This window comes from Scylla paramamosain, unplaced genomic scaffold (assembly GCF_035594125.1).
Source record: "Scylla paramamosain isolate STU-SP2022 unplaced genomic scaffold, ASM3559412v1 Contig7, whole genome shotgun sequence".
Classification (NCBI taxonomy): Eukaryota; Metazoa; Arthropoda; class Malacostraca; order Decapoda; family Portunidae; genus Scylla; species Scylla paramamosain.
The window spans coordinates 1,383,854-1,400,000 of NW_026973672.1; the positions used below are offsets into that span (position 1 = coordinate 1,383,854).

The window sequence follows — 16,147 nt, forward strand, 5'->3', positions numbered from 1 at the left end:
TTTGGGAGTGCAGTTTATTATCTGTCTCCCATACAGGGACTGGTGGTGTATCCCTCACATCTGGTCATCAAGGAGTACCCCATGGTCAAGTCCTTGCACACCGATCCGTTCTGATGGAAGCAGTTGGAGGGTGTGGAGGATGGGGTGAGAATGACTGTCCTTATTGCCCATCTGTTATATCCTTCAGTATCTTCTTTTCTTCACCTGCACTGTGTTTTTTTCCTCTTGCATCCTTCAGTAATATTGTTTTCTTCATGCCTCCTGTGTTCTTTTTGCTTCTGTTTTATCCTTCATTATACCTTTCTGTTATATCCTTCAGTGATATCCTTTTTCTCCTCCTGCAGTGTATTCTTTTTCCCTCTTATCATATCATGTATCCTTCAATGATATCTTTTCTTCATCTTTGCTGTTATTCTTTTTCCTCTACCTTATCCTTCATTATCCATTTCTTCACTCATTCTGTATTCCTCTTTCTTCTTTCTTTAATGTACACTTTCCTCCACACACACAATTTAAACCTTTCTATCATGCATAGTTACCCTCACCCCCTCCTTGCCCCACGCACACACACACACACACACACACACACACACACACACACACACACACACACACACACACACACACACACACACACACACACACACACACACACACACACCTTTAATGATGTTATGGTGATGTGACACAGTTGGAGGATGGAGTGCTGAGTATGTTGCTGCAGTCAGTAGACATGCTGGCTGCTGGCTGACGGAGTGTACTGTGGCCCCGTTGATTTCACTCTCAGCAATGACTCCAAGAAGACCATAGCAGAGTACCAGGTGTGTATTGTGAAGAGGTGAATTGAATGGCTGTATTTTTCATTCTTTCTTCTGTGGTAAAAGAATGTCAAAAAGCAAGCTCGTTCATCGCTTTCTTGTCTTCCTGTAGTCATTTTCATTGCTTTTATATTGTTTCCACTAATTCTCTCTTCCTCTACTTCCTACAGTCACTTTCATTTAAGTTTTCTATTCATTTCACTAATTCTTTTCACTCTCTATTTCTTATAGCCATTTTCACTACTCTTTCTTATTCTCCTCTCTCCCTCCATGTCTCACAGCCATTTTCATCGTCCTTTTCTAGTTCACTAATTCTTCTCACTTCCTCTGCTTCAAGATAACTGGACCACAGGAGCATGTTGCCACAGCTCTAGGGAAACTGTGCACATCCCTCAGCAGTAACATAGCTATCCCAGTAGTGACAGGATACTTAGACACTCACTACAATGCAAGGAAAGTTTACGTCGAGGACCAGATCTTGCGCTGCTCTTGGAGAAACATTGTGCATCTCTTGAACAAGAGTGAGACTGGGGACCCTCTTCTAGATAATCAGAATGGTTCTGAAGTTAGCCTTGTGTCTTCTGTCCCTAAGGATCCTCCAGTCCTTGCATCTCCCCTTTGGCACCATATCTTGTGCTGCTCTCAGAAAAAAGTGCTTCTCTGGATTGAAACTGAGAGTGAGGATGAGTTGTTTCAGGTGCTGGGAATAGTACTGAACTTAGTCTCATTTCTGGTGTCCCTGTGCATCTCCCAGTCCTTATATTAATGTGATGTCTTGCTAACTCTCATGCTGTCTCACTCAAGTTTGGTACAATTGTTTACTGCAAGTTTAGAGTTTAGTTTTCAATGTAAGGTCACTGATAGTAAAAGGAGTGGTTGAATGCTTCTCTTTCTCATCTTGTCTTCCTTTTCCTTGTCTTCTTCCTCATTTACTTGCATTTCTCTCATTCTCTACCTCCTGGTCTTTTCCTTCATCCTTCTCTCTCTCTCTCTCTCTCTCTCTCTCTCTCTCTCTCTCTCTCTCTCTCTCTCTGTCTCTGTCTCTGTCTCTCTCTCTCCTTCTCTCTCTCTCTCTCTCTCTCCTCTCTCTCTCTCTCTCTCTCTCTCTCTCTCTCTCCTCTCTCTCTCTGCAGCACAAGGATGGCCAAGGAAATCCTTCTCAAATACCCAGAGATCCTCCATGCCGCTCACCCCTTCTTCCTCTCCCTCAAGTTTGTGGGTGCTGGTGGCTCTCTCCTGGATGGAGCAGTTTTCGTGGTGAGACACACAAGAAACCTTAACTCTCATGCCTTGGGTCTTATGGGAACTGTTTTCAAAGAGAAAGAGTCTGGTTTGTGGTAAGACACACTTGGGAACCTTAACTTTTATCCCCATATTGTGAAATGCCTGAGGTGTTATGAGAACTGTTTTCAAAGAGGAGTCTGGTTTGTGGTAGGAAGTGCGGGGAATCTTAACTTTTATCCCCATATTGTGAAATGCCTGAGGTGTTAATGGAACTATTTTAAAAGAGGAGTCTGGTTTTTATGATTGGTGATTGATGATGCAGAATATTATTAACTATTTCCTGAATCATGAAAAAATGTCCATGAAAATCCCATCAGCTTTCATAAGGACTGTTTTCATGATAATGAGTCAGGTTCTCATAGGTGTTTCTTTCTTCTGGTGATGCAGAATACTTGTTAAACTATCACCAGAATCATGAAGTACCCTTGAAAATTCCAGTAAGTATTTCTAAAGGTCACTGAGATGGTTAGTCCAGTGACTGTGTGTTTTGATTGTTTTCTTGTGTACATTTTGTCTCTCATTCCACGTAGTTCACGTAGTTCTCTGTTCTCTCAGGATCAAAAGATATTGATTGAGATACTGGGGAGGGATGTGAGTGCATGCCCAAGGCGAGGCAAGAGAGAGAGAGAGAGAGAGAGAGAGAGAGAGATAGAGAGAGAGAGAGAGAGAGAGAGAGAGAGAGAGAGAGAGAGTGTGTGTGCGTGTTTTATGCACAGACAGAAAACATGTAATTTTTGTATCATTCCAACATTTTCCTCTTCTCAATTTTCCTGTTGCCCTTCCAGATATTCAGCTTTTCTTTGTTCCTTCAGTGAAAAATCTCCCTTTTCCTTAACTCTGTTGTATCCCCTCAATATCCAGCCCTTTGTTTGTCCCTGCAATAATGGATCTTTTCTGTGTATTTCCTCCAGGATCTATTTACCTGAGAACAACTTGTCAACAATTCCTGTGGATGTCGTCATCAGCGAGGGTCAGTGTTAGATACCAACTTGCTGCTCAGGTGTCTGTTGTACCTGCTGGTTGGCATCTCCACTTTGTCTCTCCTGGTAAGCAAGTATGTATGTGTATGTGTATCTATTGATTTATTTCTGTGTGTATTGTGTCTGTCTATCTGTGTGAATGTGGAGAGTTTGGGGTGAATCTTGCTTGATACCTGATGTGGATGGATTGCTGTGTGCCTCTCAGTGCAGCAGCCTGTCAGTCCAGACGGCATTTGACAGCTGTTTCTCACTCCACATATTTACACAAAGGTGCTGACAGATTAGCAGCAGGAGTGGGAACTGCAGTGGCTGTAACTCATATGACTTCACTGGTACCAATCCAGACCACCTGGCTTCCCCAGGGACAGGCTTGTGTCACCCTGACCTTACCTCTACCTATACATCTACCACTGCACTACATTTGGAATCTGGTTGAGTACATGTACTCAGACCCAAGCCTGATGTGTAAGTGTGTGTGTGTGTGTGTGTGTGTGTGTGTGTGTGTGTGTGTGTGTCTTTGTCTATCTCTGTTGAAATCAAGTCATTGTTGTGTCTTGGAGGGAATAAGTGTGTGTATGTGACTATCTATCTATTTATCTATCTATTTGTGTTTAAATAAAGTTGTTGGTAGCATCTGAGGGGAATGAGAGGAGTGTGAGCTCAGTATGATGTGCAAGGAGTTTATGGATGTTTTAACGTTTTGTAATATAAGTATTTATTAGTGTGCATATCTTTTTTTGCACGCAAGATTTTAATACCTTACTTTATCATTTTGTCTGCATCTAACATACAGTCTCTCTCTCTCTCTCTCTCTCTCTCTCTCTCTCTCTCTCTCTCACTCTCTCTCTCTCTCTCTCTCTCTCTCTCTCTCTCTCTCTCTCTCTCTCTCTCTCTCTCTCTCTCTCTTCACCAATTCTCCTTACAGGCTTGGTGGTGTATCCTGAAAATTTGGAGATCCAGGAGAACTCTGTCACCAAGAACGTGCAAATGAATGTCATTGGGTGGCTGATGGCCGCTCCTCAAGTGAACCCAGAGGTGAGGGAGGCTGTCACTGGGTCTTGGAGGGAGCAGGGGAAGCAGGGGTTAGAGTGAAGATGTTTAGAAAAGAGGGATGCAGCACTGTGGTTGTGAAGAGTAGCCATCATTTTCATTTTAAGGGTGTTTTTAAGCTATTTGGCTTGTAGTGCCACTGAGGACTATCCCTTTCCACTGGGGACTCAAAATAAGAACAGACTTTGTATTCTGAGTGTTAATGAAAGTAAGAATAATAATCAGAAATAGCAACCATTATCACTATCCTGTTTCTTCATGTCAAGCTTGATAAAGTTAGATTTAAAAAAGAAATAGGAAGGAACTGGTTTTCAGATGGAGTGATAGATGAATGAAATAGACTCGGTAGTTAGGTTAGTGCTGAGTCATTAGGGAGCTTTAAAAGATTAGACAAATTTATGCATGAGGATGATAGTGAAAATAGGTAAGCACATTTCATGCAGGGATTGCCATGTGTAAACCAGATGGCTTCTTGCAGTTTCCCTTGTGTTCTTACAATTATTATGCCACTGATATGATGCCACAACACAATGGTAATGGTGGTGATGGTGTGTTCCCAAGTGATGCAGGTGATAATGGGGGCTTGACATGAGTGTCAAGGGCATGTAGTGTCCCGTCACCTTTGCTCCTGTGACCTCTGGCTCTTCTAAAAAGGGAGTTGCATCCTTCACGGTATTTTTATGTCTGATGGTGTGTAGTGGTAAGGATTATCCAAGATTGGAGAAGTGTCTTGGGACCTTCCTCATGAAAAAATTTGTCATAGGGAAAAGAAAATACAGAAGCAGGCAGGGAGTTCCAGAGTTTACTGGTGAAAAGGATGAAAAATTAATAATGGTGAACTCTTGTATTGGAGAGGTGGACCACCACCATCACCACTACTTATTCTCCACAGATCACTGGGCTAAAGTACAGCAAGATGAGTGCCTTGGAGAAGCTGTGCCTTGAGTTGAAGGCTGCAGTCACCATCAGAAAAGAGCAAAGCTGCAACAAGTCATCCAAGTACTTTGTCAAGAAGGTTTATGTTGAAGGCAACCTCCTGCCACTGCTCTCAGGAGAACAGTGGGACTCATGACCGCCTCCAAGACCCACAGAGGATTGGAAGGCATAAATTCAATCTTGGGATAACTATTGACATTTAAAACTGGTGACTCCACTTGTCAGATTGTAGGTGGGAAAGTTTTAGGGTTGATTGATGGGAACATTGTTGATCTAAATTCTTTTTTGGTAAAGTACTGTAAATCACTTGCATGTGAAGTTTCAAATGGATGAAATAGCATGAATGGTATTGTAGTTGAATTGTTCTTTGTAGCTAGAAAAAAAAAATTAGGGTCGATTGATGGGAAAACTATTGTTCAAAATCCTTTTATTGTAAACTAGATCATGTACATAGTTGTGAAATTTTTTTGGAAATGAAATAGCATGAATGATGATGATGATGTTTTTGTTGTACTATGGGTAAACCATTGGAAAAAATGTAGTAGTTATGAACAAAATTGGATTAACTAAACATCACTGAGGTTGTAGTTGTGAAATTTTGGTGTAAATTAATGTAAACAATGAAATACTTAATCATTAAAGTTTTAATCTATATTTAGGGAGTCATTGGAAATTAGCTAAAATAAACACCCTTATATCATCTTAACCCTATAATGACTAACCAACTTTCCTCTCAAATCATAGCATAGTTTTAACACAAGTAAACAGTGCAACAGCTTTGCCAAATGTTCTCATAAATCTGTGTTGGAAATATAGTCTTCATCAAGCATTATTGTTGTGTGAGTTATCATTGCTGTCATGTGTTGTTTTAAGGAGACACTGATTTTGCAGTTTTTTTTTTTTTTTTCTACACCTATTCAAAAGTTTAAAAATCTTTCAGTTTTCTGTGCATGTGTTCTAGTATCCTCTGCATTCTTTCTTGTCATTCTTTCACACTCAGAGCTAAATGCATTGAACTAACATTCCCATTCCTATTATTCAGCAACTCATGAAATTAACACCAGAGCAATTTGGTATGTTATGGAAAATGAGATGAGAGAGAGAGAGAGAGAGAGAGAGAGAGAGAGAGAGAGAGAGAGAGAGAGAGAGAGAGAGAGAGAGAGAGAGAGAGAGAGAGAGAGAGAGAGAGTCCTTTTTTCCTCTTCTCTCTCATGTCATGGCCCAGGACAGGGTGACGTCCTTGGAACATCGTCATTTGCATTCCCTAATCACAGACAGATGTGCCCTCCTCACTCACTCCTCCATGTTGGAGAAAATAATTGTGTTAATGAACATGTCTTGCACTTTATCATTACTTTTTATTATTATTATTATTATTATTATTATTATTATAATTATTACTACATTTACAGTAGTCCCTCACTGTTAGCAGTTTAATTAGTGTAGCCAAACCAATGTCAAAAGTGAAATTTGCCAAACGTGAATAGTACTACTACTCGTATAAATGGGGGTTCACCCTTTTGACTTGCATTTGAAAGCAAAGACATTATACATGAAACATTAACAGCAATATAGAATACAATAGATAATAGATGACATGTTATTTACCTTTAATTATTTATAGTTAAGCCCTGGTGAGAGGAGCGAGTGTGGTAATTGTGTAGGTGCACTATTAATATTTGGCACCCAAACCAGTGTCATCCATATCCAAGTGTCCATGCCCTCCACCACTTGTAGAGGCTGCACTCCTGGGGACAAACACCAAAGATGTGGTTAATTGCAGCAAAAAAACAGTAAGATGGCTGTTGGGAGGTTCACATAAATCAAACAATGCACATGGACGACAAACTGGATCAACACCATTCTGTTACGTCAGAGTGGCGCACCAAAAGTGGATCTGATGTGCCAGTTTGGGTGTTGGTACCAGTTCAAAACCTATTGCCAAACTGAAACAAGAGGGACCACTGTAAATATATATATATATATATATATATATATATATATATATATATATATATATATATATATATATATATATATATATATATATATATATATATCTCTCTCTCTCTCTCCTCTCTCTCTCTCTCTCTCTCTCTCTCTCCTCTCTCTCTCTCTCTCTCTCTCTCTCTCTCTCTCTCTCTCTATATATATATATATATATATATATATATATATATATATATATAAAGCTTTTCAGTAAATAAACATTTAGTGTGCAAAAACTTTTAGTACATCTAAACTATAGTAACTTGTGTCTTCCTTACAAGTGGTGTCATCCACCATTCTTTCTCTCCCCTCTTAAAAAGTGGGAAAAAGGAAGACTGCTGGACCATACCACACCACAAGTTATAGCAACAAAAAAAGGTTCATTCAAACTTTACCCTGCTGCATGGACTGTATCAGCTTGTATTCAGGCAGGTCAAGTTGGGCGATACAAGTGTGTGCTGGAAGGAAGCTGTCATCTGCTGGCTTTTGGATTATCAACTTGGAAGCCTGGGTGTGTGTGTGTGTCTAAGAGAATCAGTTTGAGTAAGTAGTGGGAGGGAGTTTTTGAGTATGTGAGAGTAAAAGAAGGGGTTTTGTAGAGAGAGAGAGAGAGAGAGAGAGAGAGAGAGAGAGAGAGAGAGAGAGAGAGAGAGAGAGAGAGAGAGAGAGAGAGAGAGAGAGAGAGAGAGAGAGAGAGAGAGAGAGAGAGAGAATTTTGTGTGTGTAGGAGAGAAAATACAAGAAATTATTTCTATTAAGAGAGAATTTTGTGTGTGTGTGTAGCAGAGAGAATACAAGAAATGATTTCTATTAAATTTATTACTATTATTCTAAATTTATTTCATATTTCAGAGGAATGACCGACAGAAGAGACAAAGAAAAGAGGAGGAAGAATATAAGAAAGGAAGGAAGGAAGAGAAGAGGGGGACATGAGAAGGATGAAATAAAGGAGAGAGAGAGAGAGAGAGAGAGAGAGAGAGAGAGAGAGAGAGAGAGAGAGAGAGAGAGAGAGAGAGAGAGATGAAGGAGTATTGCACACACACACACACACTCTCTCTCTCACCAACCCACCCACCCATCCACAGACCTCCAGTATGTCCCACACAGTCACTCTCCACAGACTCTCACATTAGAGAGAGAGAGAGAGGAGAGGAGAGAGAGAGAGAGAGAGAGAGAGAGAGAGAGGAGAGAGAGAGAGAGAGAGAGAGAGAGAGAGAGAGAGAATGTTACTGATTGTGAGAATTAATTATCATTATTATTATTATGTTCAAAATGTATTATTTATATTTGCATTGTTTTTTCAGAAGTGATAGAAAGAAGGAAGAGAAGATAGATAATAATAAGGAAAGAAAGAGAAGAGAGAGAGAAGACAACAAAGAAGGAAGAGGACATGAGAGAAGAATGAGGATAATAGAAGAGGAAGAAAAAAAGAAATGAGAGAAAGATAGAAAAGATAAATAAAAGAAAAATAAATCCTCCCCCTGCCCCCTTCTCTCTCTCTCTCTCTCTCTCTCTCTCTCTCTCTCTCTCTCTCTCCCCCACAATCCACAAACCCACAGTATGTCTCCCACAGTATGTTGACAAACCTAGTCACTCCCCACAGCCTCTCACAAATATACCTCTCTCTCTCTCTCTCTCTCTCTCTCTCTCTCTCTCTCTCTCTCTCTCTCTCTCTCTCTCTCTCTCTCTCTCTCTCTCTCTCTCTCTCTCCATGCCTAAGAGAGGAACCTGGTCAGTCCCTGTGAGAAATTTTGCAACATTTTCTGTTCAAGCAAGAGTTCATGAAAGACTTCCCAAACAGTGCAAATGACTGGATGGTCTGGGAAGTATTCACTCTGGAAATACAGTGAGGGGTTAATGAAAGGAAGAATATTGGAATGTGTGTTAATTTAGATTCCTGTGGTGTGTGGATGGAAGGACTGGGTGAATATAGACGGCAGAAGAGGTGAGGAGTGTATGCTAACTAAAGGCAGGAAGTGAAGGACTGGATAAATATTAGACAGAAGAGGTGATAGAAGCAATGGACTAGATATACAGAGATAAGGAAGGGCTGGATAAATATTAGACAAGAGGTGATAGAGGCAAAGAAGGACTAGATATGTAGAGACAAGGAAGGGCTGGATAGAGGAGGTGACAGAGGCAAAGACTGTACACAAATAATGAAAAATAGCTAAAATGAATGACAGAGGGAAGATGAAAGAGCGAAGAACAACTAAAATGGATGATAAGCAGGTGGAAATACCTACAAACAAGCCTATCAACACCCAAACACCCCTAACACACACACACACACACACACACCCCAGCTCCTCCAGTGTGAAAGATATTCATGTATAAGCAAGCCATTTTAGCCCACAATCCAAACACTTCACCCCTAACCTGACGTACCAGCACGCATACTCACTGCTGTGTTGCTGGTTTTGCTGGACGTGTCATTTCTGATTGCTATCAGTTCATTTTGGCCTAAAACCTTCATGCTTCATCCTTCACTTCCTGTTGTGAAACTGTTGCAAAGAAGGGAGAGTTTTTGTTGCAACATGAATTCCAAATCAGATTCAGTACTTTTATGAAATCTTTCAAGACGACAACCCTGATATTGAACTTCATCACCACACACACACACACACACACACACACACACACACACACCAGTTACAATGCTTACTTCAGTGCACACTCTTCACTCCTTTAGAGATGAGCAAATGAGTGAACAGTGAATAAATCTGTTAATAAGCACACTGTGTTTTGGTGCAAAGAATCAGACACTGCCATATTTTCACTGCCGTTCGCCACTCATGTCCAATGGAAGGTTTGTGGTCTGCCTTCACCATAGTCTTCCTGGCACTTACAAATCAGGGCCACAAACTGAGGAGAGCATTAGAGTACTTGGAAGGAAACTACTGGGAAGATCTTGAGATGGTGTGTGGAGGAAGGCATGACAACACTCAACAATAAGGAAGAAATTGTCTACAGCTGCAAGTGGGAGATACTCATGGGCTGTCCAACCCCAGAAGGGAAATTATGGACAAATAATGATGCAATGAAAGGCATACCTGAATGGACAGCTGACCAGCTGATGTCTCTTGAATGCTCCTCTTCCTCCTCTTGGTTTTACTCCCTGCGTGGTGGCACTGACGTCATGTCTCCCAGTCGGTCTGTGGAATTTTTTTTTTTTTTTTTTTATGTAGGAAGGACACTGGCCAAGGGCAAACAAAAATCCAATAAAAAAAATGCCCACTGAAATGCCAGTCCCATAAAAGGGTCAAAGCAGTGGTCAAAAATTGATGAATAAGTGTCTTGAAACCTCCCTCTTGAAGGAATTCAAGTCATAGGAAGGTGGAAATACAGAAGCAGGCAGGGAGTTCCAGAGTTTACCAGAGAAAGAGATGAATGACTGAGAATACTGGTTAACTCTTATGTTAGAAAGGTGGACAGAATAGGGGTGAGAGAAAGAAGAAAGTCTTGTGCAGCGAGGCTGCGGAAGGAGGGGAGGAATGCAGTTAGCAAGATCAGAAGAGCAGTTAGCATGAAAATAGCGGTAGAAGACAGCTAGATATGCAACATTGCGGCGGTGAGAGAAAGGCTGAAGACAGTCAGTTAGAGGAGAGGAGTTGATGAGATGAAAAACTTTTGATTCCACCCTGTCTAGAAGAGCAGTATGAGTGGAACCCCCCCAGACATGTGAAGCATACTCCATACATGGATGGATAAGGCCCTTGTACAGAGTTAGCAGCTGGGGGGGTGAGAAAAACTGGCGGAGACATCTCAGAATGCTTAACTTCATAGAACCTATTTTAGCTAGAGATGAGATGTGAAGTTTCCAGTTCAGATTATAAGTAAAGGACAGACCGAGGATGTTCAATGTAGAAGTGGGGGACAGTTGAGTGTCATTGAAGAAGAGGGGATAGTTGTCTGGAAGGTTGTGTTGAGTTGATAGATGAATGAATTGAGTTTTTGAGGCATTGAACAATACCAAGTTTGCTCTGCCCCAATCAGAAATTTTAAAAAGATCAGAAGTCAGGCATTCTGTGGTTTCCCTGCATAAGCTGTTTGCTTCTTGAAGGGTTTGACATCTACGAAAAGACATGGAAAAGTGCAGGGTGGTATCATCAGCATAGGAGTGGATAGGACAAGAAGTTTGGTTTAGGTCATTGATGAATAATAAGAGAGTGGGTAACAGGACAGAACCCTGAGGAACACCACTGTTAATAGATTTAGAAGAACAGTGACCGTCTACCACAGCAGCAATAGAACGGTCAGAAAGGAAACTTGAGATGAAGTTACAGAGAGAGGGATAGAAGCTATAGGAGGGTAGTTTGGAAATCAAAGCTTTGTGTCATACTCTATCAAAAGCTTTTGATATGTCTAAGACAACAGCAAAAATTTCACCAAAATCTCTAAAAGAGGATGACTACAACTCAGTAAGGAAAGCCAGATCACCAGTAGAGTGGCCTTGACAGAATCCATACATAAAAGGTGATGAGATAGAAGGTTGTAAAGTGATAGATGTTTAAGAATCTTTCTGTTGAGGATAGAATCAAAAACTTTAGATAGGCAGGAAATTAAATCAACAAGACATAGTTTGAGGGATTAGAACAGTCACACTTTTTAGGAACAGGCTGAATGTAGGCAAACTTCCAGCAAGAAGGAAAGATAGATGGTAACAGACAGAGTTGAGTTTGACTAGGCAAGGCACAAGCAAAGAGGCACAGTTTTTGAGAACAATAGGAGGGACCCCATCAGGTCCATAAGCATTCTGATGGTTTAACATCATTGCAAAGAATTTTAATAGGCAGCAGCAGCAGCAGCAGCAGCAGCAGCAGCAGCAGCAACAGCAGCAGCAGCAACAGCAGCAGCAGCAGCAGCAGCAGCAGGGTGGAGGAGAGAGAGGAACAAGCCCTGAATTGTCCAAGGTAGACTTTTTAGCAAAGGTCTGAGCAAGGAGTTCGGCTTTAGAGACTGATGTGATAGCAGTGGTGCCATCTGGTTGAAATAAAGGAGAGAAAAAAGAAGCAAAGAAGAGATGTTTTTGGCTAGTTGCCAGAAGTCATGAGGGTAGTTAGATCTAGAAAGATTTTGACACTTTCTGTTAATGAAGGAGTTTTTGGCTAGTTGGAGAACAGATGTGGCATGACTTTGGGCAGAAATATAAAGCGCATGAGATTCTGGGGATGAAAGGTTCAAATACCTTGTGTAAGCCACCTTTCTATCATGTATAACACAAGAACAGGTCGTGTTAAACCAAGGTTTAGAAGGTTTAGGTCGAGAAGAAAAGTGAGAGATATATGCCTCCATACCAGATACTATCACCTCTGTTATGCGCTCAGCACACAGTCAGATTAGAAAACTGAGCATCACATCTTCAGAGCATGTGTGTGATGACAACTTGCCAGTTTTTGATGCCTTCCATTGCAGTAAGTCAAGCACCAGAGCTTTGGTCTGTGGGCTTTACAATTCATCATTTTTTTTTCTTTTTTTCAGTGCAAACCTTTCCACCACTTTGTGGACATGACATGACATGACAATTAAAAACTTTCAGATTTTGGAATTTTGGACCGAGAATTCTCAATTGTGCCAACAAAATACAGTATTCACCTGAACCACCTGTCAGTCACAAGGCTCCCAGTGAGGTGTGCTTGTTCCTGAGTCATGGAAGTCTCCCAAGGTTTCTTCCACTTGCTCTCCGTGTTACCACCTGCAAGGAAAACGCACACATCAATACTCCTGCTGCTTGATACATGTTTGATTCACAACTTAGTCTAGAATTTAACCATTCACTACAACATTACACAGCATGGAATGCACAGCTGAAAACATTTATATGCACATTCAAGAAAGGAAACGACTAAAGAAGCAGATTGTGCAATTTCTAGTCAGTATAGTGCATAGACATGGCTGTGAAAGAAAAGAAATGCTTCATGTTGGTCTGGGAGTCAGGAAAGATGTAATAAGTACTAGTAGTTAAAAGAGTTCATCACCAGGTAGGACAAGATGGATAACTAATTTTTTCACACCCTCGTCTCTGGTAAAAGTCACTCACAAAAATGATGGGCCCAGGGCAGGTCTTTTTCCACTCAACCTTCCACATCTTCTAATCTTTGGTAGATTAACTTAACAAGTAAAAGTTTCCATACGAAGGGCGGCAGTTCACTCAAAGGAAGGGGATCAAGTAAATCCATTCACACGTTTTGGCTGTGGGCCTTCCCTCCCCTTCGTCTCTCTCTCTCTCTCTCTCTCTCTCTCTCTCTCTCTCTCTCTCTCTCTCTCTCTCTCTCTCTCTTTAATAGGCTGTTTGGATAACTATTTCACTCTAGAGAGAGAGAGAGAGAGAGAGAGAGAGAGAGAGAGAGAGAGAGAGAAAGTTTGGCCAGTTATGGGAGGGGTCGGTGACTTGACACGTATTCCCACACCTGGACACCAGCAACCACCACCACCACTCAGCAGCCTGCAAAGATCCTCAGTGCATGTGAAGTCACTCGGTGTTATCAACAGAGAAGATGGTGACCAGCATGAGGCCACATATTTTTGAGGGCTTCATGGATAGGGTATATCTGTAGGTATATCTGATATTGCTTGTATGTGAGAGAAGAGTTTGTGTCTGTCCTGCCACCTGGTGACAACCACTCGTTCTAAAAGCTCCCCAATATTTAGAGGGGAGTGAGGACGGAAGAGTGGTGAAAGTAGGGGGTTTGGGAGGAGGGGTGGAAGTAAGCCACCTCTATTTAACCCGCCATTATTACCTAACAACCCCAACAGATACTGCTTCATTTCCACCAGTTTTCAGACCTCACCTGCAGCGGCCGCGTCACGGTACCTACCTACCTACACCACGTGTTGCTTTCCTGCCACACCGACGCCGCCCCGTGACACTGACGCCAATATTCACAACACAACGAATACTTGCCGCTGAGTGACAGTCTTCGAGAAGAGAGGGAGGGAGGGAGGGAGAGGCATCAACTCCCCCTCCAACGCGCTAGTGATGGGGTGAGAGGTAATAAGATGGCTCTTGGTAGTTCGCTCGTCTTAAAACACGCAATGAATCAATCGTTATTATTATTTAAATGTTAGTGTCTTTTAGTGCAACATGAAGTCGCTATTTAATAACCGATACAATTCGAAAATGAAGCTCGTGAAATGTGGACACTGAGGGAGTAAAAACACGTCATTATGCTGAGGTTGTCGACTGGCGGGGCGGTGCCTCTGGGGAACTCTTGGAAATGTCGACAACGCAGTGCAACAGTTTAAGGTTATTATTCATTTGATGGCTAATTAGTTAAATGTTTTAAAGTTACAACTTCCGACATCTCACAATGATTTCCTGGAACACAATCGGGAATATTGCCACAGGTATGAACACTAATTGCAGAAAATAATTGCTAGCCTTGGACGAGTGTAGCATAGTAAAGTATAAACACAAGTGGATATTCAAGTACCATGATAGGTAAACATGGCGGTCATCATAACACTAGCAGCAGGCAGCTCCCTACTTGTTTTTGGTGGTAAGAGGCGGTATTTAGACTTATTTTGGCTCCCTACCTAAAAACCCCGCTTTCCCACCAGGTCCCCAACATTGTAGGGGTTACAAGCCGAAAAAAAAAAATAAAAAATAGGAAATGAGAGCCGCGCTGCTAATCTAGTAATTTACCCGATGACAAACTGCAGTGAAGTGAGCTAGTTCTTGATATAAGTTAAATATACTACCACTGCAGAAAAAAAAAAAAAAATCAAACCCTCATTTTCAGAAACAAAACTTGCAAAATTACATCAGAACAACGCAACGACAGGGAAGGCCGCCCTACAATGCCTGTATATACCACCATACTGTGCCCCCTCCTGCGTTAGGAACACGAGCACACATACAACACATTACCATACCAATAAGCTGTAATACCCTCCCCCACAAACACTAGTTACTGTACATGGCACAGTAGCTTGACACGGTAGCTGCCTTCTCTCTCTCATTGTAGATACCGTAAGTTATGTAATTAAATCAATCTGATTAGTACATAAATGTCTGTTGCTCTGAGATTCACTTGCAATATTGAATTACTAAGTCAACATACGTACTACAGCTGGAAGTGAACTTTGATATGATTTACCAATAAGTTCGCGTGGGTGACGCGGGGTGACCACACGAAGGCGACGAGACAACACAGAATTATTTAACGCTCTCATCTTCACTGAGTCTCTGTCCCTCGAGATATGCGCACAAGTATGGAGTGGGAAGTCTGCCGGTAGTGCGTTACCAACAAAACCAGGAATCTTAAAGTCCACTGCCGACTAGAACATTACCAGGCAAAACAACCGCTATATCAGCAAGTTCTGTGTATACCGACAATGATATTCCAGCCTCTCCTTTCTCAATATTGTCTAGAAACTCAGCGCTCTGATATCAGTAAACCTCTGCAGATATTGGCAGCCCTGCGGGACCCCACAACACAGCGCCTTGCCACTCGCTGGTTGGCTAAAAAACCTTGGCCGCTCACATCTCGCGCCTCGCTGCCTGACGCAAGCCGCGCCGCTCGCCCGCTCGACACCACAGGAAGAAATGCATGGAATCTGTAAGGTGTCAGGAAGGGATTTGTGAACCCTTTGGTGGCAATGCACATTGTTCCTGTGTGTTCCTCTCCCCCAGCAGTGATAATAATGAAGCAATTATATAGTGATAATGAAGCATTATAAGCCTTTACCTCCCAAATGCCGCCGTGCAGGAAGCTGGTGAAAAGGGTGGACGTGGAATTCAGCCCACACGGGATTCAGCCCATGGAATTCAGCCCACGCGGGATTCAGCCTACGGAATTCTGCCCACGCGGGGTTCAGTCCACACGGGATTCAGCCCAAGGAATTCAGCCCACGCGGGATTCAGCCCACACGGGATTCCGCCCACACGGAATTCAGCCCACGGAATTCAGCCCACACGGAATTCAGCCCACATGGGATTCAGCCCACGCGGGATTCAGCCCACGCGGGATTCAGCCCACGCGGGATGCAGCCCACAGGATTCAGCCCACACGGGATTCAGCCCACACGGGATTCAGCCCTCGGAATTGCGAATGTGAACACACCCTCTCTCTCATCACGTATATATGC

General features: G+C 42.1%; 2 protein-coding genes across 23 annotated transcripts in view; one reads left to right on the forward strand and one right to left on the reverse strand.

The window, feature by feature from the left end:
• The first annotated feature begins 24 nt into the window (after positions 1 to 24).
• On the forward strand, positions 25 to 5,560 carry LOC135096813 (uncharacterized). The gene is made up of 7 exons (XM_063998575.1): positions 25 to 144; positions 692 to 821; positions 1,952 to 2,075; positions 3,014 to 3,148; positions 3,353 to 3,547; positions 4,008 to 4,117; positions 5,025 to 5,560. Exons 4-7 carry the CDS (start codon positions 3,055 to 3,057, stop codon positions 5,202 to 5,204), a joined length of 579 nt encoding a protein of 192 aa, XP_063854645.1. The 5' UTR covers positions 25 to 144; positions 692 to 821; positions 1,952 to 2,075; positions 3,014 to 3,054; the 3' UTR covers positions 5,205 to 5,560.
• A 603-nt stretch (positions 5,561 to 6,163) lies between these two features.
• The window catches only part of LOC135096816 (uncharacterized), a 67,509-nt gene continuing 57,525 nt past the window's right edge, over positions 6,164 to 16,147 (reverse strand). For 4 of the 22 annotated variants that reach the window (XR_010265050.1, XR_010265040.1, XR_010265039.1 and 1 more), the window contains 5 exons: positions 12,653 to 12,752; positions 10,111 to 10,212; positions 9,462 to 9,561; positions 7,453 to 7,582; positions 6,164 to 6,816 (listed from right to left, as the gene is read on the reverse strand). Coding sequence is in view for 1 of the 22 variants with exons in the window: in XM_063998578.1 (XP_063854648.1) it covers positions 6,741 to 6,816; positions 10,111 to 10,212; positions 12,653 to 12,752; positions 15,157 to 15,232 (354 nt within the window). In the remaining 21 variants the exon portion in view is untranslated. Of the gene's footprint in view, positions 6,817 to 7,452; positions 7,583 to 7,693; positions 7,809 to 9,445; positions 9,562 to 9,614; positions 9,923 to 10,110; positions 10,213 to 12,652; positions 12,753 to 13,097; positions 13,298 to 13,467; positions 13,741 to 13,875; positions 14,009 to 15,124; positions 15,309 to 15,349; positions 15,372 to 15,458; positions 15,481 to 15,543; positions 15,626 to 15,747; positions 15,990 to 16,147 lie in introns of those variants that run through there. The other 18 variants (XR_010265047.1, XR_010265045.1, XR_010265051.1 and 15 more) reach the window with 18 other exon arrangements.